A 24,675-nucleotide genomic window follows, 5' to 3' on the forward strand; every position below is an offset into this window, starting at 1 on the left:
AAGGTAGCCCAGAGCCTGACCTGCAACCATGAGTAAAAAGATGCTCTTTCCTCCATGAGTTAAGACAAAATTACAGAGAGAAAAGCATGAGAAAGAGTTGTGAGGGTTCTCCAGGGAGGCCTGGGATCATGGATATAGCATGATTTTTCAGCTGCTTGAAAAGCAGCTTTGGATTTTTAGACCTTAGTGTGGTAAGGTCTACTGCAGTAATAGTTTTTTCCATGCAAACTTACAGTCATTTGGTGATTTTCCCCTTTGATTTGATGGGGTGACAGAGAGAAGATGGAGCAGGACTCCAAGATGGCAGAGGACAGGAAGCAATAGTCACAATTTGGAACGTGAGAAATTTGGTTTAGATGTTAGGAATTTTCTATTTTTGACCGTGAGTGTGGTTAAATACTAGAATAGGTTGCTAAGAGAGGTTGGAAAACCTCTGTCTTTGTAGCTGTTCAGGCTGGGTGTTGCCTCGAGCAATGTTAGTTAGTTAGACCCTTCTTATCCACAGATAGTCTCTGATTCCACTTTTCTATGGTGACAGTCACTGAAGCTGCTGAACTTCATCTTCCTTTCCTTTTTTCTACAGCATGAAATGCCACACAATGGCAGCACATCATTTTGTCCCACACAGAGCCATGTGAACCTGACCTAGCATGAGGATCACACAAGTGTCAGTGTGGCTCCACTGTGCTGCTTCTTCCACCTTGCCTTCTGCCAACCATGAGTCTCACACGTAAAACAATATGCAGTGTTGTGCCTAAGTCTGCCTCAGTCAGATTGTCAGCTAGTGTCATTCAGAAGAAGTTTAAGTCAGCAGCATCCTGTGTGAGCACCTGTCATGAGGGAGGCCATCATAGCTGATCTCATTTCCTCAAATACCATCATTTCACATGGTGTACATGCCCATGCTCCTTTCTAATAATGGCAGTCCATAGCCCTCCTGTCTCTAACCTCTCTCTACTGTTGAATATGCTCATCTTGAAAGCTCCACTCTCTCAGGGATGCAAATACTCCCCAGGTCAAGGTGGTATTGCTATGCAGCTACCTGCTCACAACGAGTTTTGGGTGCTATTGGAAGAACTTTCACTTTGAATCTGGCAAACCTGATGACCTGATGGCCCTTCTCTGTCTCTCTTCTATCCTGTGCTCTATCCTTTGGGTTTGGTACAGCTGAGAGCTGTACCTTCATGTGTTCTGTCTCTCCTTGTGTTTCTGTGTTGGATTGCAGTGCTTACTCTGTTGTAAATACCATCTAATTTGGAATACTCTGGTCTTGTAGGCTTTGGAAAGCTCTTTGGGGAGCAGAGGAGAGGGCTGTCATTTAGGCTGTTTGTGGAGTCCAAAGGCTGCTCTGCCTTCCCCCTGGGGAAAATCACAGAAGCACTAAAGAAGAGGGAGAGCATAACCTTGGCAGTAAGCAACAGGCGAAGACGCCAGTTGCGTGCTCCTTGTCTAAGCTAAGGATGCCAGTGGGAAATGTGGACTGAGGAGAATTGGAGTTGCCCATTCTAGAGCTGTTTTGGCCTTGTTCATAACTTTGAAGACACCAGCAGGATATTTATGCTTTCCATGCCGTAGTGGGTGAAATTGGGGTCCTTTCCTGTTTTTGCCCATCCAACTCATCCGAGTATGCCAGTGCTGAAACTGCTCCCTCTTCCCTTGACACAGCTCTGAACCTTCCAGATCTCTCAATGGAGGAAATTAGAGTTATTTATAATTAAGGGTTGACAAAAAATGTTGCTAGTGTCAAGGGAATGGCAGGCGACAGCCAGAAAAACATCATGTCTCCAGAAGAGGGGCGTCGGGAATATCCCTCTGAATAGGGCTGACGTCAGCTCTCGGAATTTGGATAGCCTAGAAGGACTCAGGGCTATTTTTCCAAGATATCATAGGTCAGGAATCAACGTTATTTTTAAGTTTGTGTTCCCCGAGCAGCTCTGGTGCATGAAGGAGATTTTTTTTCCCCCCTTCCCCCTCCTTATGCTCTATTTCTATGAAATTTTTGCTTCTCTTCCTTCTGTGTCATGCCACAAATATGTTCTTCAGGTTTGTTTATTCTTCTCCCTATCTATTCCTCCCGGCCTGCTCCCGTCTTGGTTGGGTTGAAGGGATGGCGTCAGCGTGGCGCGTGTCTGGGATGCTCAGGCGAGACATCACAGAGAAGAGATTATGTTCTCCTAATTTGTCGTTTCCGGTTGGGAGAGTTTTCTCTCCGCAAGTTGATGTGGCTGGGGAAAGTGTTCTGGGAATGCTGCTTTGTGGTGGGAGATCTCAGGGCTTGGTGAAGACAAGCTGGTCATCTCATCTTGCCATTAAATGCTGCCATATTGTCCAGCCAAGATTTTATAAAGTAACTGGGGTTTCAGAGCTGCTTTGTTCACTGGGAAGGTGGGTGAGATGTCTCCAGCTCAGGATGGCCTATTGGAGGTGACCAGTAGGGCAGAGATAGCCAGCAGATCCTCATTATCTGAAATCTCCCAAGTCAGCAATGGCTTCTGAAAGTCTCAGCTGCTTCATATCTAGAGAAGTGGCCTTGGGTTACTGAGCTCGGCTCCACATGCCATCCTCCTGTAGTCTGCTTCTGGAGTTCTGTTCCTCTATTTTTTCACTTTTTCCTCCTTCTTTTCCATTTGCTGTAGCAACCTCTCTCTTTCTAAACAAGTTGGTTGGTATAATAACTTGACTAAGTATCCTGCCATCTCAAACACTATTCACACACCTCACTTCACATCTCAGATGAGAATATGCCATTTTTCCCCTTAGCCCATGCTTAGTTTTTTGTCTTTCCTTCTATAATTCAATGTGTTAAGGAATGTCCTAATGGACTCCACTTTTACAGAAGCTCCTTGTTCAAATATAGCTGGTGTACCTTCATGGCAAATCCAGCATAAAGAAATGATCGCATTGTGCAGCTTAAAGATGCCAATTGCTCCTGGAAGCATGGGAACAAATGAAATGCTTTCCACCACCTTAATGTTGCTGTTGGCCTTATGCTGCAGGTTTAGTCATTCTTATGACATATTTCCACAATGGTGCATTTCCATCATCATTTCACAGTGATGTATTTGAAGCCTTTCCATGAGTTTTTTTCCTTCTTAGAATCTCTTCAATTAATGGCTTCACAAACCACAGATCAGGGTCCTCAGATTCTGAAGACTTAAAGACAATGTATTCTAGGGCTACCTGTTCTAATCATATCTCAGTCCATGAGGTTAATGGCACTGATGGAGGAAATGCTAGTACTTGATTTAAAAAAGTATCTGTTGTTTGCAGAGCAACTCAAGGCCTTACTGCTATTATTACTGGAATTACTATTATCATTAAGTTAGATCCTGATCATTTTACACAGCTGAGGACATGAACTCCCTAAAGATCAACACTGTGGTTGTTGATGTACGGGTGAATGTAATATAGACCTCTGAACTGTGCAGAAAGAGCCATGCAGAGGGGAGGATGAAACTTAAATTTCCTGACTGCTGGGTTACATTTTTTTCCTCCAAGTGCTGAGAGACATCCCACACTGTGAGGATCATTTTTTGGACACCCAGACACCCATGGGTGTTACTGCTCTGCTGCAATGTCTGTGCCTACATACCTCTCCCAGCTGTTACTTTCCTGCATCCTTTAGAAATGGATGTTTTGGATATCCTCATTCCAGTATTTTTTTTTACTGTTCCTGCAACTCTGTACTCTCAGCTCTGGAGATGGGAGGAGAGACAGCCAGCAGTGCTGTTAGGTGGCTTTCTCCACTAAACATGCCCTTTGATGGCTCTGTCTTCAGTGATGTCTTTCTCTCCCCATTAAGCTTATTTTGGGAGCTCCTGTGCTTCCTTGCCCTGGCTCCTGCAGACATCCCAGACCTCCTCTCAGAAAGTATTCAGATCAGGTACAGAGAGACAGATACATGTGAAGAAGGCTCTGCTGTTGGCTCAATGCTGGCTGGACCCAGGCAGCACTTTTCTCCAAGGTCTGTTTTGAACAGAGGTGGAAGGGAAATTTCTTTGAGCAAATTCTGAGATTCCTTTTGCTTGTGCTCTTCCTTATACAATATATAGTGACGGGGGTGAGGTAGTGTGTTTCTTGGTGTGTTATGTGCCTGTGTTCTGCAGGGACCACTTGTTCTTACCATGCACTGCCACCTCCAGCATACTCATCATGGGGAAGAGGATAGAGTAGAGGGAATCAGGGTAGAGAAGCTGGAGAAGAGACTTCTTGGCCCTGGATGGCAAAGACTTTATTTTTCCAAGAATAAGGTTTGTCCATTCCTGCCCTGACCTCTAACAGGGACAATCCCTGAAAACCCTTGTTGGAACCAGCTGGAGCTGTTGATTCCTTTCTGTTTCCTCACACCTTGAGAAAAACTTACTTCCCCTCCCACCCTTCAAATTACACTTTTCTTTTTCTTTCTCCTTGCAGGGCTGGCCTCTGCATTTATTTTCTTATCCCATTGTTTCTCCCCCATTTTGTGTCCTGTTACCTGTTCTCTGGAGTCTCTTCTGTCTCTGTTGTTGGAAAACCTTCTCTAAGAGTAGAATTCATCAACAAATCTACTGTAATTAGCAAAACTTCTTCAGATTTGCATGACAACCTTCCACCTAGATCACTAACTAGCAGAGCTTGCACCTTAGAGAGCAGAATTAGTAGTGTCATGGGACATCCTGTTGAAACTTGCTGAAGCCATGCTTTACCAAATGTGGTTGGTTTCAGAGAGTTGAAGATGGGATCTTCAGGTCTGCTGCACCCTTTTCAGGTTATCTACAGGTGGCTCCTGCTTTTCCTTTTTTGGTTCATTGAGATCTATGTTGACTGTCTCCTCTCCCTTGTTCTTACAGGGCATACATGAGTGTGAAGGAGCTGAAGGAGGCACTGCAGTTGAACAGCACTCACTTCCTCAACGTTTACTTCGCCAGTTCGGTGAGGGAAGAGTTGGCTGGTGCTGCCACTTGGCCATGGGATAAAGAGGCCCTTAGTCACCTGGGTAAGCAAGCTGTCCCACTCATGGGATCTCAGGGGTGTTGGCTTATTTACCACTTGGTTGACTTGGCAAAAGAGGCAGCCATGATTTGGCTGAACATTGAGGATATTTAACAAAAAAGTTGTGATAACAGGCTTTTGGTGTAGCAACAGTTGCTGTTATAAGAAAAGCAGTTGCCTGTTCCCCGTGTCCATGTGGATAAAGTAGTGGGGTTACACCCTGACAAGCAGCTTCCAGATTGTTATGAGAAACTTTTAACGTTACAGGCAGTGAGACAGTGGGATAGAGACCCTATCCCACTGGTTCACTATCAGTGAACTATCAGTGCAGGCTCTGGATTGGGGTTTAGACTCCTATTTGAGGAGGTTCACTATCAGTGCAGGCTCTGGATTGGGGTTTAGACTCCTATTTGACTTCTCTGGGACCTTTCAGGTCTGTCTTCCAGGGTTCTGGAAATGGTGAAGTTTCCTTTGCACCATATAATGACAAACAGATAAACCAGATTTCAGAGCTGAGACTCCAGATTTGAACAATTCCAAACCTGACCAGGCAGTGAGCAGTGGCAGCTTCTGAATTCAGCTGCAAATGGGAAGATGACTGAAATTAAACCGTGTTTTTGAACTTGTCTTACTGCTTACTGGAGGCAAGGTTCTCAACTTCAGTGAATTCAAGGCAGACCCCCAGGGGCATCAGCCCTGGCAGGCTACACAACAGTCGAAAGGCCAACGGCTTCACTAGAATGTAAATGTATTGTGTGTTTTCTCCTATTTCTGCTATTTTTTTCCCTGCTTCTCCCTCCACCTCTTCAGTGTCAGAGTTTTCTGGCAAAGCCCTTTATACTTTGCAGTCAAAACATCTGAAGTGTTTCTCAGTAAGTAACTGGAAATAATTACTCCTGACACCTGCACAAAAGGCCTAGACCTTCTGCTTTTACAAGTGCGTGACGGTCAGACCTTCAAAGTTTTAAAGACCTGTTTCAAAGTTCTTTTTTGCCAGTTTCCCTCAGCAAGTTTCAGAACTGTTTTTTCAATAGTGTATTGCTGCAGTTGCTTGTTGAGGAAGGCAGATCTCCATGAAATTTATTCCTTCAGCTCCCAGAAATCATTTCCAAGGCTCAGCTTGACAATCATCTTACTGCAGCCGGTGCTTCATCCATGCGTTTTCCTTTCAAGCCCTTTCCAAAGGTTTGCAAGCAGTCATACAGAGGGGTAATCAGGGTGACTGGTTTCATCAAAAGCTAGCATTTAGTCCAGTCTCAGTTTTTGTGCCCAATAAGCAACACAAGAGGTGGCACCATTTGGAAATGTTGGATCAGGGTTTTATCATGGAGGTTCAGGGGAGAAGGGGTGTTGTCTTGGTTCTGGTGCCAGAGATGTGAAGTATGCAGCTGGATGTGAACTTCTTTGAGGCTCTGGCAGACTGAAGATGTTTGTTCAAGACTGTCCTTGGTTTTAGATTTATAGAACTTGGGAGGGTGGGTGGTGGACTGTGTTCTCTGTGAACAGTAGTGTCCACCCAACTGTTTTGTACTATGCACAATGTATTTTATTTTCTGGCACAGAAGAAACTTAGATCTGAGCAGGTCACAAACATATGGCTTTTGACAAAACCTCTCAACAGGGGCTACTGGAGAATTTGAGAAGATGTGAAGGTAAAGCAGTGAGGAAAGAGCAAGGAAGACCTTGGGAGGAGTGAATAGTAGTTTGAGGAAAAAATCCTGAGCTTTTAGGACCTACAGTGACAAGGGTGGAGACAGACCTTTACACAGGAAGGGTCTGTCTCTCCAAGAAGACAGACTCCTTCACTTGTGCTGACTCTTGCTAATATCCTGTCTGTCCTGACCTTAGAATATTAAGATCAGCATGTAGGCCCTGCTCTCCTCATGCCACTATTTAGTCCAATGGAACAGAAATGCCAAGCTGATTTTTCCCTATGCATGTACAGACCCTCTCACCTAAAAGGTCAATAAGCATACTGTTCCCAAACTGTTCTCCGCATATTCTTCTCTAGATGTTTTTCTAACCTGCCATGTGGACTTTGAACACCTTCAAAACTATTCTTTATTGACCTCTGAGTGTGTCTTTCAAGAGAGTCCTCCTCATCTTCCTGTTGATGTCTTCACCTTTTGGGAGTGTTTAGTGAGCTTTGTTTTTCATCCCCTTCTCTTCACCTATGCTTGTTTTGGGCTACCAGAAATTAAGTGACCATTCTTATGCTGATGATTTACAGATCTACTGCTCTCCTCCAGATTACTCTCCCGAGTACATTTGAATTTCAGGCAGCCCTCCCGAAAGTTTAGTATTGGTTTCCCATTTTAGACCAGTAGTAATACCAATCAACAGCAACTACCGTTTTTGAAGTACAAGAGATAACGTACTGAGTTGAAGAGGGTAAATTGGTCTACAATACTTCCGTAGGCAGTATTTCAGCTGCTGTGGAGCTCCTAGACAGGGACAGCTTGCAGTCAGAGGTAGAAAGTCTCAGGTCTGTTTGCACCACTCCCTCTTAGCCATACTGTCTGTCTCAGTCTTTCCACCATAATCACTCTCAAATTCAAAGTTCTTTCTTGGAGTCTGGAATGAATTTTCTGAGAGCTTAGAAGTAAATCTTTTTAACTACAAAACACAAGGAGTCGAAGAACTCATGGCTTATAAAAAACTTACCTTTCCACAGTGGAAAGCCTTGCCTTAAAAACCCTGTAATAATGCAGATGCTGTAAACTTCATGTGTAGCTGCATGTGAACTGTATTTGCTTAAACATGGTTGAAAGGCAAGGGAATTGTGAATATTTGATGTTATAAATACTTTCTGTAGTTATATAAGCTGAGGCCAGCTCATATATCTGGCTGAGGTCAGTGGATCCTGAAGGAGGGCCAGCCGTTCCATCAAAGGTACCTTAAGCAATCGCCATCTTCCTGTCTGACTAACTGTCATGTGTTTGTTCCATTAATTGCTGTGACTCAGTGTTTGGGGAAGACTGGCCCTGTGATACAGGTTCAGCTCTGTGGTTTGCTGTTTAAAGATCTTCCGTGCTTGCTTGTGCATGTGTCCCTCTGTAACAGCACCAATCCAGGAACAGGTTAGCTTCTTGGGGTATAGATTGAAGTCCTTTGGCATTACTGTTGGTCATGGCTAGAAGCAGGGCAATGTGCTGGGACTGAGAGCTTCCAAGGGATGAGTGAAGGTGAAGTGCAGTCCACACCAGTGCTAATCATTCACTGTACTGATGGATTAGGTATCTCTTGTTTTTTCAGTAGAGCTGGGGCTTGGCCTTGGGGCCATTACCAGCTGTAGCTGGTAGGTCTGATGTGGAAGGGGAAGAAGAGGCCAGACCTGAAGCTTTCAAGCTGCCTGGACTTGGTTGAGTGGGCAAATTCAAAGAAGACTCTAGTTCACCTGCCTTGGAGTGCTGGACCTCCTTGATGTCAAAGGGGCATGAGATAGAAGTTTTTAGCTTGGCTGTGTAGATGCTGACCTTGGAAGTCTCCTTGGGCTGGTTCTCAGGCAAGAGAAGGAGAGCTGCCTTAAAGCCAAATTTAGCCCATCTCCCAGGGCAGGAGGAGGCAGATGTGAGGAGAAAAGCCTGATCTGCAGAGGAGGGAGATGGGAGACTGGTCTTGTTGGGATGTTACAAACACTTCCATATCTTGTCTTTACAGCCAGGATCCTGCAGAGGGGAAATGCAACTTCCTGGTCCAAAGCTGGGAGCTCTCCCAGCTCATCAGGGAGATGTGGGGACAGGGAATGGAGTGACAGAGATGTTCTGGAAGGAAGGCAGGGTTCTCATGCTGTTTCTAATCCTGCCATCTAATTAGCTGTAAAAGAAAGTATTACAAATATGATTGTCCTTGTGGAGTGTGTGGGAGGAATAGGATAGGGAAAGCCAGCAGAGAGGAGGGACAGGGTATCCCAGCCTTGGCATCGCTCCCCTGTGACAGTTTTCTCCCTCCCTGTGCTGGAATCCTATTTATTCCCCTGCATGGGAAGAACTTTGGGTTTCTGCTGGGAGGAGGGCTGCTTGGTCACAGGGCCTCCTGTACCACTCGTGCTCAGACCTGTTCCTTGTGGTTAGTGCCACAGGATGTGTGTGGGGTTTTCTCATCTCATTTATTTGTTTATGAACACTGTTTTCTTTCTGCATGAGCATTCCTCCTCTCAGATCTTCAGGCAGGCACCCCCTGCCTTGCTCAGGCTTGTGTTTGGCTGCAGACATGCCTTTTCTTTCTGTTCTCTTACACCCTGTTTTGATTAAAATGAGGAGCAGCCTTTTTTATGTGCCCACTGGGTTCTCCATCAATGGGATGCCCTTTGCTATCTTGTGCTTACCACTGTGGTAATTGAGAGGCTTGCAAAAACCTAATGATTGACAGGATACAACATGAAGGTCCCAAATGGATTTTTCAACCTCTGTACCTCTTTGTGGTCCATCTTCAGTCAAATGAAGGGTCAAGAGCTGGATGATGGGATGCAAGGTCCTCTGGTCTCGTGTTTTACAGCTGAGGAGAAAGGGAATGCAGCTACTTTGTGACCTGTCTTTAACCTCAAGCCAAGCTGCTCTGAGCTGTGGGGCAGAAGAACAATAAACATTATTTTTTAGCTGGGAAACAGTGTTACTTGACAGGTCAGTGGTGTTTCTCAGCCCTTTTATGAGCCACACACAGAGGATGCTTCATAGAAGATGCCACCCGTTTTTTTTTCCTTCACCCTTTTGCAACTCCTTTGGGCCTGAGAGAAATTCTCAGGGCATCTCTGAAGACCCCTTTCTAGCCCCAACCCATTGTTCACCCAGCATGGTTCCACCACAGAGTCACAGACCTGCCAGGGAGACTGTGATCTGAAGAAAGCCCTCTCTTGGAAGGAATGCCCTGTACTTGAGGACATGAGGTAGTCCAGTATTGCACAGATTTGATTCAGGAGCAGATTTCAAGCAGTCTATGCTGTGGCTGGAAACAGGATCACATGGTGGCCCTCTGCCAATTTTAACTTTGCTGGCAGGGGCAGCAACCAGCAGCAGAGATGCAGTAGCAGTGGAGCTCTGGTGTGAGGTAGCTGGCACAGTAAATCCTCCAGAGCCCTGCAAAGGAGGGAGCAAGCTGTGCCAGAGCCAGCTATTCACTGCACTGCCATCCAAGCTGTCCAGGTTAAAACTGCTTCCTATGTCATGGGGGTACTGTTTGGAGATAGCCTGGGCACATACAGTAGTCTGCTTTTTGCCCCTTGTCCACATACAAACTCCTGTGAAGGGGAGGAAAGGCTCTTCAGACATTGCATTTTGGGATATCCCACTCTAAAATACATAGTGAAATTGGGTCAGATTTGTGGAGAAGCTTATTGGATTGCAACAGCACCTCATGAGAGTTTTAATTTGCTCCTTGAAGTCTGGTTTGGAGATTGAAGCAATAGATCATTGATGTTTTCAGCAGGGGCCAGAGGCAGGGCATTTGACTCTTCATGTGGACTTGTGCTGAAGGTGGCTTCTAGTTGACACAGCCAAGTGTGTTGGGACTTTGCTAGGCACATCATTGCTCTCTCCTGCCATGGGAACTGGCATGCTTTAACCACTGTCTAGGCTAGGGAAGGTCTTCTGTCCTCTGGTTCAAAAGAATATCCCTGTAAACTCACAGCATATCTTGGTTTGGTGCCCCGGCTCCAAACCTCATTTGGAGCTGTAAGTGTGAACCAAAGCAGGCTCTGAATTATGAACATGTGAAAGGACACAGAGGAAAACGCGAGCTGAAGTGATTGAAGATGTTGGGGGAAGTGGTGTGATCAGAAGGGGAAGAAAAGCCACCCACCCCGTTCCACTCCAAGAGGGCAAAGGAGCCCTCTTCCCATCCTTCAAAAGGATGAATATGTCCATCTTCAGGTATCCATCTGGCACATAATTTGTGACCTGGAAGCACAATGAGAGGAGTTTTATATAGCATAGGTGAGTAACGGCAGCTGCCTGCTGTCTCTTTCTGTGGTTGATGTTCTCTGTACTTCCAATTCTAGGTGGAGTTGTCCTCAACCCTGCTTATTATGGTATGCATGGCCACACAAACACCATGATCCATGAAGTGGGACATGTCCTGGGGCTGTACCATGTCTTTAAGGGAGTGAGCGAGAGGGAATCTTGTGATGATCCCTGCAGAGAGACAACTCCATCCATGGAAACAGGAGACCTCTGTGCTGACACTGCTCCCACCCCAAAGAGTAAACTCTGTCGGGATCCAGACCCCACCAATGACACCTGTGGGCAGACACATTACATGGGAACGCCCTTCAACAACTACATGAGTTACACAGGTAATGAGTAATCCTTGTCAGAAATTGTAAGGGGTCACCTTCCCCAGAAACCTGGGTTTCTCTCCCTTCTGACTCTACTAATAGTCCCTTCTCTCCTTCTCTATCTCATGTGGTCCCTTCTGGTGCGTTGGGATGTGGCAGGCTGCAGCCTGTGCTTGCAAGTAGCTTCTTAGTCCCTTTCTTGCTGCAGGCTGTTTCCATCCATCCCTCCCTGCCACTCTGTCACTGGACATGCATTAAGGCAGTTTTTGTCTGCACAGTGGTGTGCCATTGTTCTCCAGTCCTGAAGCAACTTTTCTATTATTTTTTTATTATTGTTATTACTACTATTACTATTATATTTTTTGACCTTTGAGCAGAGCCCTTTTGGCTCGGTTTCCAATGGCATGTCGTGGAGGGCTGGTCTTCCTCCTGGCAGCCCAGGAGGGCCAAAGCCTGAAGAGCAATTCTGTCACCTCCTGCTGACCCACTGCGAGTCTCATGAAGATGGTGGCACTGCTCAAGGGCTAGAACTGGTGCGAGCTGCTGTTGAGTAAGCGCAAGGATGTGGAGCTGCTGAGGCAGTGCCATCTTGTGGCTTTGAGGACACACGACACCAGAAAGTCCTGGCAAGAAAGCCACCACACACTGGTCTCTCCCAGGTCTCCCTAGGAATTCCCAAACCAGGGTTTGGTGATCAGGAAATGTGCACATTGTCGTGCATCGCTGGCCCATCCCTGGCCACCTTCAGCCTGTCCTCTCTTTCCCCAGATGACGACTGTACCAATACCTTCACCCCCAACCAAGTGGCCCGGATGCATTGCTACCTGGACCTGGTGTACCAGCGCTGGGGCCAGAGCAAGAAGCCTGCACCCATCCCGATGCCTCCCATGGTCACGGGGCAGACACAGGACTCCCTCAGCATCTATTGGCTGCCTCCCATCAGTGGTGTCATCCACGAGAGGTAAGGGATCTGCTGTTGCAATGGTCTTGGGATTGCACAGGAGCCTGGTAGAGGGGACAAGAGATCCTCTATGGTGCAGACCCCACATCCCCTTTTCTCCCTGGCTATCTCCAGCGGAGATGTCAGACACAAGAGCTGGGCTGCTGCAGTGGCCCCACTGGCACATGGGCTCTCCCGCAAGCTTTCTGCTGTCGGGGTGCCGGGAGGGAAAGCTGAAGAGCGCTGGGAAGCAGTGCCAATTCTTAAACCCCAGAGTGCAATCACAGAATGAAAAATGAGCTTCATTTAGCACTTATTGTATAAAATAGCTATTTACCAGGAGGAAATGCAGCCTTGTGGTTAAGGCAGGGAGCTTGAACCACAAGAGCTGGGTTTCGTTCCCAGCACTGTCATAGACTTGCAGAGTACTAACTGAGGGTAAGTCAGGAAACTTTTCAAGCCAGAGAAATAATGCCAAGGAACCAGAGAACCCAAGTGCTGGGTGGCTGTCTTCCTTCTCCCCAGTACCAGCAAGTCATCAAGACCTGGATACACCACCAATGCCACTATTCAGCAGCCACTCTTACTAAAACATCTTGGTTTCCACCAGGTTTTAGGTCTATGTTTTTATTATGGGACCATAAGCACATGCTAAAGAGCTCTTGAACTTGTCTCTTGCAATTTAAAGTGCTGTTTGAGGGTAGCTGGGACACTTAGTGTTTGCTGCCTCTTCAAAGAACTGCTGCTCTCCACAATGTGCCTTTCAGCCAGGGATGGCAAGGGCACGTGCCTGTCACACCCCCGGACATCAGAGCCTCTGAGTGCTGGCTGTCTTAAAGTCACTCAAACAGACTGCTTTGGTGGGGAATTGAGTGGTTTGTGAGCAGAAAAGTATGGGTCTAGAAGGCAGGTGCTGGGTCTCCAGATCCATCCACTGTTCTTGCTCATAGCTGTCTCAGGAGCTTAATTGACATTATCGTGACCATTTTGTATTACAGTAGTGATTAAAGCCAAAACCTGACTCTGAGACCCAAGTGCACCCAACTACAGAGGCATTGCCCCAAAAAGTATGAGGTCTGTTAGCTCTGCTTCATGGGTGGGAACAGGTGATTCAATGGCTCGTCCATAGAGCATGTAGAAGAGGACAGATTAAAACCAGCTTGGTCCACAGTCACAGTCTTGTCTTTGAAGAACCTTATTTCAAGCAGGATGATATGCCCAGAGGCTTCCTGGGAACTTAGCTTTGCTTTTCTAACTTCCCATCTGATCCTGTCTGGACAAACGTGGATGGAAAAGTAACTAGTCATGATTAGGCATGCCAACACTTTTGTCCCCTGTCTGCAGGGAGCAGGACATGCTCTGTGATGACTGCGCAGAGGATGGCACTTTCCGTCAGTATGTGCACGAGGCCTCTTCCCCTCGCGTCTGTGATTCCTCTGGCTACTGGACCCCAGAAGAAGCAGAAGGTAAATGTTCCTGCTCTTTCCCTGGCCATGAATCCCTTGAACAGAGATGAGATCTTGTTGGGGAATAAAAAGAAGCTTTTTTTTCTTTTAGAAAGTTGTCTCCTCTTTGGGGAGGCTCTTAGGGCAGAAAGGGCTTCCAGGTGCCCAGGAAATACCTAGTAAGTGTCAGATGGCTTTGGACAAGCAAACTGACACCCTGCTATTAACCCCAGTCATTGCCCAGAAGGTTATTAGAGATTCTTGTCAAAGGAAGGGACTTTTCATTGAAATAGAAGTCTTACAACATAGATCTTGAGACCTCATTCAAAACCTCAAGGGTATTCACAGGCTTTATTGCAGTCTTGCCCAAAGGGAGCAAGAGCTGCTCCTTGCTCAGTCCCACTGAGTCTCTGTCAAGTCCTGGGCATATCTGGGCTGGATGCAATTCCTCCCTGCCAAGGTGAACAGCAGAATGTTACCACTTGTTCTGAAACTCAGATGTTGGTTTAGAGACCCACCTTGTGGGCATGTTGGTGACTTCCAGGATCACGCAGCTGCCACAGGAGTTGTTGGGCTTTTCATGCTACCTCAGCTCCTTCAAGAGCAAAGACAGAGGAGGTAGGAGACCAGGTGAAATGATCTCATGAGCTGTATATAGTGCACAGTTGAAGGGCTTGCTTCCAGAGCTGCTTTGGCTTGCTTTGGACCTGGTTCCTTCCTGCCTGTGACCTGTTCCAGCATGTGCCTGTGAAAAGCTTCGGTCACTGCTCTGTTTAGCCTGTGTCCAAACCCATGGAGCCCTAGGGACTTGGCATCCAGATGCTATTGGTAAACCTCTTGTGCCCATGAGACTACAGAGAAAGCTTCATGTCTTGCAGCTCTGTCCAGGCTGTCTATAGAGCTTGGCACTGTGACCAGCTACAGCATGAGTACCATTGTCTCTGGTTTAGGGCTACTAAATGTGTGTGATCTGACAGCAGATCTTCCAAGACTTATGCCTGTATGCATACCCAGGAGCTGGGTGACTAGTGGTGTTTATTGCTTTCTATGACGTTAGGGGAGATGCCACTAGCTCTGGCATATGCCTATGAGTGCAAAACTTCATGGATGTGCAGCTGTAGTACAGAGATGCTCAAGGACCTATGGGATGCTGCAGAGAGGATTGCCTCTTTGTGTCCCCTGTAAAGTTAGCTGTCCCCTGGTTCTCATCAGCTGCCTTCTCATCCCTCCTGCCCAGGGCCTCCAGATGTGGATCAGCCCTGTGAGCCCAGCCTGCAGGCCTGGAGTCCAGAGCTGCACCTCTACCACATGAACATGACTGTGCCATGCCCCCAGCCAGATGGCTGCATCCTGGAGCTGCGCTTCCTGCACCCTGTCTACCCTGATTCCCTCACCCTCTGGACCACATACCTCTCCACGGGCTCTCCCAAGTCACTATCTGATATTGAAATCCTGACAGAGCATGGGGAGTCCATCCATTTGGGCCCCCTGGACACCTTCTGTGATGTTCCCTTTACCGTGAAGCTTAACATCCCTAAAAAGATGTCTGGAGTCAAAATCTACACCTTTGATGAGAGGATGGAGATAGACACAGCCCTGCTGACATCCATGCCCCACAGCTCTCTCTGCTCTGCCTGCAAGCTGATCCAGTACCGAGTCCTCCGTGACCCCCCGTTTGCAAGCGGGTCCCCTGCCACCCCACCACAGGCACACCGCTTGTTCATTGACACGTGAGTGACATTGCTGCTCTGTTGTGATGGTTTTGATGACCTCCTCCAGTCCTGCCTTTGAATCCAAGGATGGTGTTGCTTGTGTTTTGTTCCTTCCCTCACCACCTCAGGAATTATGACATTCAATGCCACAGTGGATTCTCTGTTCAGCATTGAGGAAGCTTGTTGCAGACCCACCATACTAGCATAACCTTTGCCCATGAGCCCAGGCTAACTAGAAGGAGCTTATTAACCCAGAAACATTTTCCCCATCAACACAACTTGGAAAATTATTGTTTGAGTTAATGCCACTTCCCTCCTGCTCAGACCCTAGGGAAATAAGTAGCAGGGACCTTTGCATGACCTGGCAGAGACCCTCTTCCCACAGTCTCTGTCTGTTTAGAGTACAAAGATGCATGTCAGACTGTGATACTGCATGGGCACACACATATGATTTCTGTAGCTGTGGTGAACAAATCTGTTGCAAATGTACAGGCTGTTCCCTCCTGCTCTTCATCAAGTCCCCTCTGTTCTTGCAGGGAAGTCATACCTGGGCAGGTGTACCAATACCAGGTACAGGCAGTCTCTGGGACAACATCAGGAGAAGCCTCCCCACCGCTTGTCCATGTCCATGGAGCACCCTACTGTGGGGATGGGAAGGTGACCACGTAAGTCAAGAAGCCCAGGCTCTCAGCTGAGGTTCTGTAAGCTGTCATGTCACCCTGCCCCAACAATGTACATTGGAGGGGTTTTTTCTTTTTTTCCTTGCGGTTTGGGATATGTAACTGTGCACAAAGGAACAGGTATGAATCCAGGCATTTCTGCCAGCTTTTCCTGTTGGGTCTGTTTTCTGCAGTGTGGGGACAGAACCTTTTTAAGGAAACTGCCTGGCTTTTTTTCTTCATGGGATGGCATAAATGTAAGCTGGGGGCTGATTCTTGACTCCTCTTGGGCTAACCTTCTCTCTCTCCCTTCTCCAGCTCCCACTGAAACAACAGTCCCATCTGAGAACCTCCTGCCCATTCCAAGTCTTGCTTTCTCCAGCAGCAAGTCTTCCTGATACTTGGTTCTCTACTTCCTCTGTTGCATATAGCTTCATTTTCTCCCATAGTTCTTGTCTCAGGTCTTACAAGAAAGTCACAGTACAGTCACACCTTCTGGCATATGCTGTGTTTTCAACCTTTTTATCCCCTGGCAAGATATAGTGTGTTCTCTCCTCTACCTTACTCCACATGTAGTTATTCCTCTTCTCCCTGCTTCTGTAAATGGAATGGAGATATGGGGTCCTCATTCACAACTGGGCAAAAGCACAGGAGTGTTCAGTCAAGGGCATTGTTAACATGTTTGGCTGTTGTCCTCTTAGGATCCTGGAGGAGGAATGCGATGATGGGGACTTGCTAGATGGAGATGGCTGTTCCAGGAAGTGTAAAAAGGAAAAAGGCTTCAACTGTGTTGGTGAGTCCAAACAGATTGTGAGCTCCTTTTGAGGCAGGAGTCAAAACTGTAAATTATTCACACTGCTTCATTATTCACACTGCTCCCCAGAGCAGGGAGTGATGCGCCTCCTCACAACAAAACATAGATTTCCAGCTGGAGTGATCCATGGAGCTTGTCAGGTCCTTGTGGTGGGAAATCCCAGGGTTAAACAGCCAGCATGCCTCCTGGGAGGAGGATGTGGAGATGTTTGTGCCTGGAGCCTGGTTTGTAAACCAGGTTTGTAATTCCTTGCAGGGGAACCAAGCCTATGCTACGTGCATGATGGGGATGGTGTGTGTGAGCCGTTTGAGAAGACAAGCAGTGTCCTGGACTGTGGACCCTACACGCCTGATGGCTATGTGGATCTGTGGGCAACAAAAGCCTATGCCTCCCATCACAATGCAAAGTCCTGCCCTGCTTCCTTGGTCACTGGAGAGCCTGTTGTGAAGGTGAGTGAAGGCATGGACCCCAAAACTGAGTTGCCTAGCAAAGCCCATGCAGTAAAGCTGGGGAGGTCCCTGCTGCAAGAGTGCACTGTGGAAAAACCGAAACCTTCAGAGCAGCTCTGGAAGCGTTCATTGATTGCTCTATTCCCATGCAGGGGGGCAGTAGAAGACCTGTGCATTTCTCACACCTCTCTTTCAGTAGTCCCTAAGCCTGGGAACTTCAGTACATAGAAGTGTGTTTCCTCAAGGCTGGGAGCACCCCCCAACTATGCTGTTTGCAAAACAGTGACCACTCCCATCCCACCAGCTAAACGCACAACCTTGAGCATGTTGGTTTAAAAAAAGTCCCACAGGTTTAATACCTTATAAGGTCAGGGCCTGAAAGGATAAAATCATGCATTCATCAGCATCTGTACTGCCCTCAAACTCTCTGATCTGAAGCCAAGGAAAAATTGTGGGAGAATTCCCATCTTTCATATGGGCTTTGGAGCTGGGCCTGGAGGTCTAGGACAGGAATTCGCCTGATCAGTGTTAACATGGTGTGTGTATGTTCTTTCCTTGCAAACTGAAGAAGGGTAAGAAATTCTTCTTACCCTTCTTATAAAGAAGTCATATTTAGACTGTTACACATGTTTCTATTGACCTGATATAAGAAACATTCTTCTTGAGACCTGCATGATTAAGTTGCTTAGATATAGATGAGATGCCTTGGACTCAAGCGTCTGCTCCTCTAGAATGATACACATATCTCCTGGTTTGTTTTTTTTTTCCTGCCAGGCATATGTGGGTATTTGGGATACCACTGGGCATTCAGTGGAACAGAAAACTGGTATTCGGGTAAATGAATCACACCTTTGGATCTCATCAGCCCAGCCAAAATCAGGACGCTGTGGTCTTACCTATCATCTCACAGTTTGGCTCATTATTCCTGGCTCACCCCCACAGACACCATAGGGTGCTTAAACAGCATATTTTATAGCACCTCAAAATGGCAAAGGTCTCCTGTGCAGGTGGCAAATGTCACTCCTGCTTAGGAACCTGCCTCCTAATTGTCTTCAAAACAATTTTGCTAGGCAAAACAAGTTGCTAGAAAACAAGCTGAGATCTTTCTCAACATTTGTTGAGCCTTGAGGTTTTGTAGGTGCTGTTTCTTTCTTTCTTTCTTTCACTTTCCTTGCTTCTTTCTGGGTTGTAATAAATCTCTCCTTTCAGGTATGTAAATCCCACATTCACAGTGTGCTGAAGGACCTTTCCCTGGCTGCTTGGTTCCCCTGCACTCTCAGCCAAGACAATGCTCAGGATCCAGATGAGGAGAGAATGCCCTTGGGCAATGAAGGAGTTTGGCTCAAGGTAAGTAAGGATGAAGGATTTGCTTACCTCAGCATTTTTGTGATAAAGGCCCATCTTTTTCTGTCCTGTGGAGCTACAGCAGTCTTAAAAACTGCTCAGATAGGACTTGGTATTCTACCGAACTCTTCAAAAACCCCAAATGCCTGTGGCTGGGTCTTACATCATTGCCCCATTCCCACTGTGAACAGCAAACCCATACTGGGGCAGATTGCCAGGAGAAGGGCTGTGCCTGAAACCAAAAGCCCACAGAAATGTGTTGAGGCTGAGAAACAACTTGCTCCTGACTACCCTTTATAGTCAAGCTGTGCCATTACACCCACAGAGAGCAGACACAAGCTATGTTTAAAGTCCTAGTGGCCTTCATTCCCCATGACTGATGAACAAACAGGGTAGCTGCATATACTCTGACACCTGAGGGGTCCTGAGCACTTCAGGTTGCTGCTGAGAACCCTGAGCTCACAGGAACCAGCTGTGTCATGCAGGTCCTTCTGCCCTCACCGGTGACACCAGACCAAATGAGGTACTTCTATGCCAAAGATGCTGGTCCTGCATCCCAATGGGGGCTCAGGGGCTGCCTCCACAGCTGGGGACTACCTCTGGGAGGGCACCTGGAGGGTTGAACCTCTCTGTCCTGGCAGGCAGAGGAGCAGGACAGAGAGCTGAGGGTGAGGCCAATGTGATTTTACAGCATTGATTTTCTGACCACAGACACGGTTTAGAGGTTTTGTGGCTGTTTCCTGGTGTTACTGGAAAGCTGGGTTCTGGCATGCTGCTTCCTCTGCAGTTTGAGGGGCACCTTGCCCTGCTCTGCTTGAGGCTGTCTAGAGACGACCTGTTCCCAAGAGGCTCAGATGACTTGGTGAATTGTCAAACCTGAGTCAATAAACATGGTTATTGCCTCTGAGCTCCTCTGTCTCTCCACAGAACCTCCTTTAACTGTTCTTCTTTTTTCCTTTTCTTCCTTGTCTGTGTGCTCACAACCTACTTTCTGTCTTCAGTCACTGGCCATGAAAAATGCGGCTCCTTTCCTCCTTTGCTAGTGAGAAAGCAGCAATCTCCCCCTCTGCCCTACCTAGATGAAAGCTTGCTTTCCACTTCTCACCAGGGGTTAAAGCATGTTCCAGTTTTATTGGAGCTTGCGGTCAGTTCTCTTCCTCTATGGATGTTTATATTAAAGACTTTCATTACTGTTTCTCCATGCTCTCTCTAGGAGTGCTATTATTTTCCACCCATAAAATTATTTATGGACTAGTAATAAATATGCCCTTTTTCTTTTTTCCTTGTTTTTAATACAGTTTGCCTGATTGGTAACATATTGGGTTAGGAAAGACAGCTTCTTGTTGACAATTTGCCTAGTGCACCCGCCTGCACTGACAGGAATGGTGCTGTTCATGCACATGCATACCCATGTGCACATGGTGTTTCGTGGCCACCAGCTCCTATAGCCATTTTAAAGCTGTTGCACCTGCATCACCCTGTTAGAGCCGTGCCACGAAACTCATTTGGTGGCAGGTATTGCTTCCTACAGCATTTCTCAAGAGGTGGCACCAATAACAAGGGAAAGGCTAGGTCATGCTGTAAGTAGGCTGGGGGACAAGAGGTGTGTGTGTGTCTGTGCCACCTAACAAAGCATCTACCATGCATCCTGGGTCTGCAGATGGGAATCATTATGATTTGCAGCTCTCCAGCCATGCTTTGTTCTGAGTTTCCAACACATCCGGTGAGGAAAGAAATCAAAATCACTTGTAAGCAAGTCAGGATGCGTAACATGCAGGAAATGAAAAAGAAAGGGGGAGAGGGAGGGATTAAAATTAAGATAGCCGGCTGTGGCCAAGCACATCATATGTATTAAAACTAAAAAAGAACTGGGACATTCAGTCCAAATCAGCTGATGTTGGTCTAACCTGGGGCCAGCATCTTTCAACACCAAGTAGGTGCGCTGTAGGAAGGGAAAGACTAAACCCTTCACCTTAAGCTGTGTAGTCCAGGGAAAGCCTCACCCGACTTCAACCATCTCTCCTCCCCTGCAGAACCATGCTCGGAGGAGCAGGCAGCAGGTGCCTGGGTTAAAATCGGCTTGACTCCTTGGAGCTCTCCTGTTGCAGTCCTGTCCTGAGGGGCTCCTTGGAGCAGGCTGTGAGCACTGCTGGCTCTTCATCTTCTCTTCTTGCTTTCTTTTCCTTCCTTTGGCTTTTCAGTTTCTCCCCCCCACCCCTACGTTTCTCACCAAAGGAGACAATGGAGACATACCAAATAAAAATGTTTGTGCCTCCTGGCCCACTCCTTGCAGCAAGCCCTGGCCAAGGGAGCATGTAGGCAGCAGTGGGGACTTGCTTTGGGGTGTCTGCTGTTGAGCACCTCCCTGCAGGGTGGGAGCCCTGGGCTGAAGCCCAGTGGTTTTTCCTCCTCCCATGCATAAGCAATGCCTGGCATGGCATGAACCACCCTGAGGCTGGGCTGCCATCACGAATCAGGTGGCTGTCCCCTCCACTCCCACTGTCTACTCCTTGGGCTGTGCCTGGCCAGCTGGGACTTGTCCTCCTCCAAAATACACCTTCGCCTTGAATTTCTGGGCTTCCTCCACACCGGCATTTAACAAAAACACTCCAGAGGGTGGATCTTGATCAAAACACATCTTGGCACAGGGTGGGGGGATACCAGGGTGGGGGAGAAAAACATTTCTATCTTCTTACTTCCAAAGAACATTTGTCCTGCTATGATTGATGCCACGAGATTCCCGGCTGCTTCCTGTAGCCTTCAGGGCTGTAGACAAGTGGGGAGCTGTCGGCTGTCCTAGCCGGCAGGGCTTCTTCCTGCAAATCTTTCCATGTGCTAATGGACAGTTTGCACTCATTCTGGGTACTTAGGCTGTTCTTTGTTGGTTTTGTTGTTTGGGTTTGGGTTTTTTTAATGGACATATTCTGGTGGCCAGGCCAGTAGCTCTGAATACTTTGCTTGCCTGGCCAGCACTCCATGGGGTGAGAGTTGGAGCCTGATGGAGGGAGGGCTGAAAATGGCTAATCCAGGTCTTGGTCAGGTGCTGCTCAATTTTAAGAGCAGCAAATGCGGAAGCTGGGAAGATACCATAAATTTATGGCAAGCAGACTGATACTTGTGGGGAAGACTGGTGAAAAGGAAAAGGGGGATTAGGAGGGAAAGGAGTGTGTTCCTGCACCCTTCTTCTCTTCTCTCTCTTCCCACACATTTGTTGCCCTGCACATCTGTAGTCTCTGACCCCCTAACCCTGTGCCTTCTTTCTCACCACGTTCCCTCTTTGTCTCCTTGTATATATGGGATCAGAAAGTCTGTATTTCATATGCATGCTCTCAGGGTCTCTCTCACCCTCCTGCCTAGGTGTGCTTTGAGAGACCTGCAGTGCCCACCTCCATCCTGATCTTCCTGGCCTTCTCTGGCACCATCCCAAGCAACCAGCACAAGCCAAGGGTCGCTGTCCAGCTGAGTGACGTAGATGGGCTGAACCACTCTTTGGGTGAGCAACCTATGTGCTGTGGTACCAGCAGGGATACCAGGAGCTGGCACCCCTGCTCTCTGGATCTCTCACTGGATTGAGTGCCGCTGTCCCCTATTCCTGCTTGCAGCATCTTCTGCTTCCCAAGCTGGTCTATTTGGTGTGTGAGAAAGCAGAGGAGATAAACCAAAAGCAGAGAAAATATCCCTGAAGTTGAGCTAGCGGCTTCTTTCTTTGCCTTGTCTTGCAGGGATGTACGAGCTGTCATGCCAGCACAACCCCCTCATCATTAACGTGAGCCATGGCCAGGAGGACCCATCACACTGGGCTGTTTCAGTGCTGCTCAACTTCTCTTCCCCACTTGTGGGCATTGCAGCTGTGGCCTTGCGGACCCTAACTCAGCCTGGCTCCTCTGAGCCCACTGCCTGCCTCCTGCAACATGAGGAGGGACATGGCCATCAGTGCTGCAGGTATGGTCTCCTCAGAGCACTTTGCAACACACGCCAAGAGTACCTCCCTCCTCTGGGGCTTTATGCTTGATTTCTGGAGTTTTTATCTACTTACTGAATGTTTCATGACTTGTTCTCCAGTGGTTTTTGAGGTAGTGTTGGAACACCCAGTATAATGGCTGGATTTGCTTATCTCACTGTGGGGAGGCGAGAAAATAGGTTTTGTGTGTGGCCTGTGCATCTGCACAAAGCTGCACTAAAAGGCTGTTCCCTGCTGAGAAAACTAAACTTCTTCTGCTGAGGAGTTACTGCTGAGGGTTGCTGCTGAAGCTGAAATGTTGGCTGCTTCTGCATATGCTTTACAAGATCCATCTCCATCCATTCCAGTCTTCCCCACACTGCAGGAGGTGGGGGTGAGGCTCTCCTTCTTCTCCTTTTCCTCCTCCTCCTCCTCTTTGTGCTGACTCCCCCTCTCCCAGGCTTCCAAACAAGTCTCATGCTGCACAGTTAGAATGTGGTGATAACAATAATAGTAGCAACGGTGCTCTAATTTATTGATGTATGGTGCTCCCAGGCGTCTGCCTATCTTCATAAAGCAGCAAATGAGAGGCAGTGTTTGCAGAACGGGTGCCGCTCTCCAAGCGGGTCGTGCTGGCAAAATGCCGGGGAAGGACTGTAGTCCAAAATAGACTAAATAAACAAGGCAGAAAGAGCATGCCAAGCAGAGGCATGGACCCAAGGAGGAATGAAAGGATGGTGCTCAGCTCTGTCCTACAGGGGTAGTGGGGCTGATGACAGCCAGACCTGCCAAGTCTGGCTCTGGTTTCAGATCTCAGGCTCCCTGAAGTTGCACGAGTGCTGATCCAGGGCTCTGGTTGAGTCAGTTATTCAAACTGCACCACTGGGAATACTGATACTGGGTCCGAGCTTTGCTGGAGCTGTAGGGGTGTTATGAGTGAAGGGTCATTGCATCACTGCTACTGTCATTTTTCTTCTGTTGATGGCCCTGGATGGACAAAGATCCCCAGTAATGAATGAGCATACGTGTGTTTGTCTAAAAGCTTGTGGGATCATGGTACAATTGATTTATGTAGAGTCCTGGAAGCCATGAATATCCTGCAATTGCTTTTTACTTTCCTTTTTTTTTTCCCTTTCTATTTTGTTTTAAGTGCATGTGTGATTTATACAGAAACAATAATCTTAGTGAGTCAGCATATAAATATTATTCTCAGCCTTACATTAGAGGATCAGTGTCCACCTGAAATGCAGTCCATTTCCTCCCGGTAGATGTTACAGCTATGTACACACATGCTTCTAAGAATCCAGCCAACTGATGTGGTTTTTCAATTACATTTTCTCATCCTTTAAAATAGTTTTACACTCTCCCTGCTTGAGATCTTACTCCTGCCCTCAAAAGTGACTGCAAGGAGGAGTAGACTAACTGGACACAGCTGAGCATTGCCTATGGATGGGGAGAAGCTCATAAAGGGACAAATAGAGAGGAAAATAGATGCTTCTCTCTTAAAAGTCTCATTATAGCTGAAGCACAAGCCAGTCCCAATATCATCAAAGCACGCAGAGCTGCATGCTGTCCCCTTTGTGTGGACACAGCAGGATCCTCGTGTCTTCTCCTCCTGCTGCTGCCGTGTGGGCTCCCCATTGCCTTGGTTTAGCTGCAGTATTGCAGGTTACACACGTGCCCTTAGAAAGCACTCAGAGTGTTTCCAGAGCTTTCAGAGTAGGAAATACTATTTATAGTTTTGCTTTTCTGGACAAAAGGCTTGAATATTTAAAGAGGGTTAGGCTTACAGCCTCCAGTAGCCTCACAAATAATAAAGGACCTGACTTCAGTCAGAAAACATCCAAGTATACCCCTTATCATATTTTAAAATCTATTTCATCTCCAAAAGTAATGTACAGTAGTATTTTTATTTTTAAGAGCTAATAATCCATTTTATAAAAGGCAGGTGGAGTCTGGGGAAAAAATCTCCTATAAAAATTCAGGAATATAGAATCTTAAGAGCTTTAGAAACATTCATCTGTAAAAGATCACAGAAGATCTGTATTATTCCTGTAAAGAATTGAATTGACCGTTCGCACGCACCCAGCCTCATATACACAGTATGTGAAAGTGAGTGCTTTCCTAAAA

The 24,675-nt window shown here is 47.1% G+C and overlaps 1 protein-coding gene across 1 annotated transcript in view; it reads left to right on the forward strand.

Moving 5' to 3' along the window:
- The window catches only part of PAPPA2 (pappalysin 2), an 86,432-nt gene that overhangs the window by 20,566 nt on the left and 41,191 nt on the right, over nt 1-24,675 (forward strand). The window contains exons 3-13 of the mRNA XM_034063795.1: nt 4,830-4,975; nt 10,967-11,260; nt 12,011-12,203; nt 13,527-13,648; nt 14,865-15,357; nt 15,876-16,004; nt 16,700-16,791; nt 17,068-17,261; nt 18,471-18,608; nt 21,963-22,098; nt 22,328-22,547. Coding sequence (XP_033919686.1) covers nt 4,830-4,975; nt 10,967-11,260; nt 12,011-12,203; nt 13,527-13,648; nt 14,865-15,357; nt 15,876-16,004; nt 16,700-16,791; nt 17,068-17,261; nt 18,471-18,608; nt 21,963-22,098; nt 22,328-22,547 — 2,157 coding nt within the window. The remainder of the gene's footprint in view (nt 1-4,829; nt 4,976-10,966; nt 11,261-12,010; nt 12,204-13,526; nt 13,649-14,864; nt 15,358-15,875; nt 16,005-16,699; nt 16,792-17,067; nt 17,262-18,470; nt 18,609-21,962; nt 22,099-22,327; nt 22,548-24,675) is intronic.

The sequence above is a fragment of the Melopsittacus undulatus genome, chromosome 6, assembly GCF_012275295.1.
Source record: "Melopsittacus undulatus isolate bMelUnd1 chromosome 6, bMelUnd1.mat.Z, whole genome shotgun sequence".
NCBI classification, from domain to species: domain Eukaryota; kingdom Metazoa; phylum Chordata; class Aves; order Psittaciformes; family Psittaculidae; genus Melopsittacus; species Melopsittacus undulatus.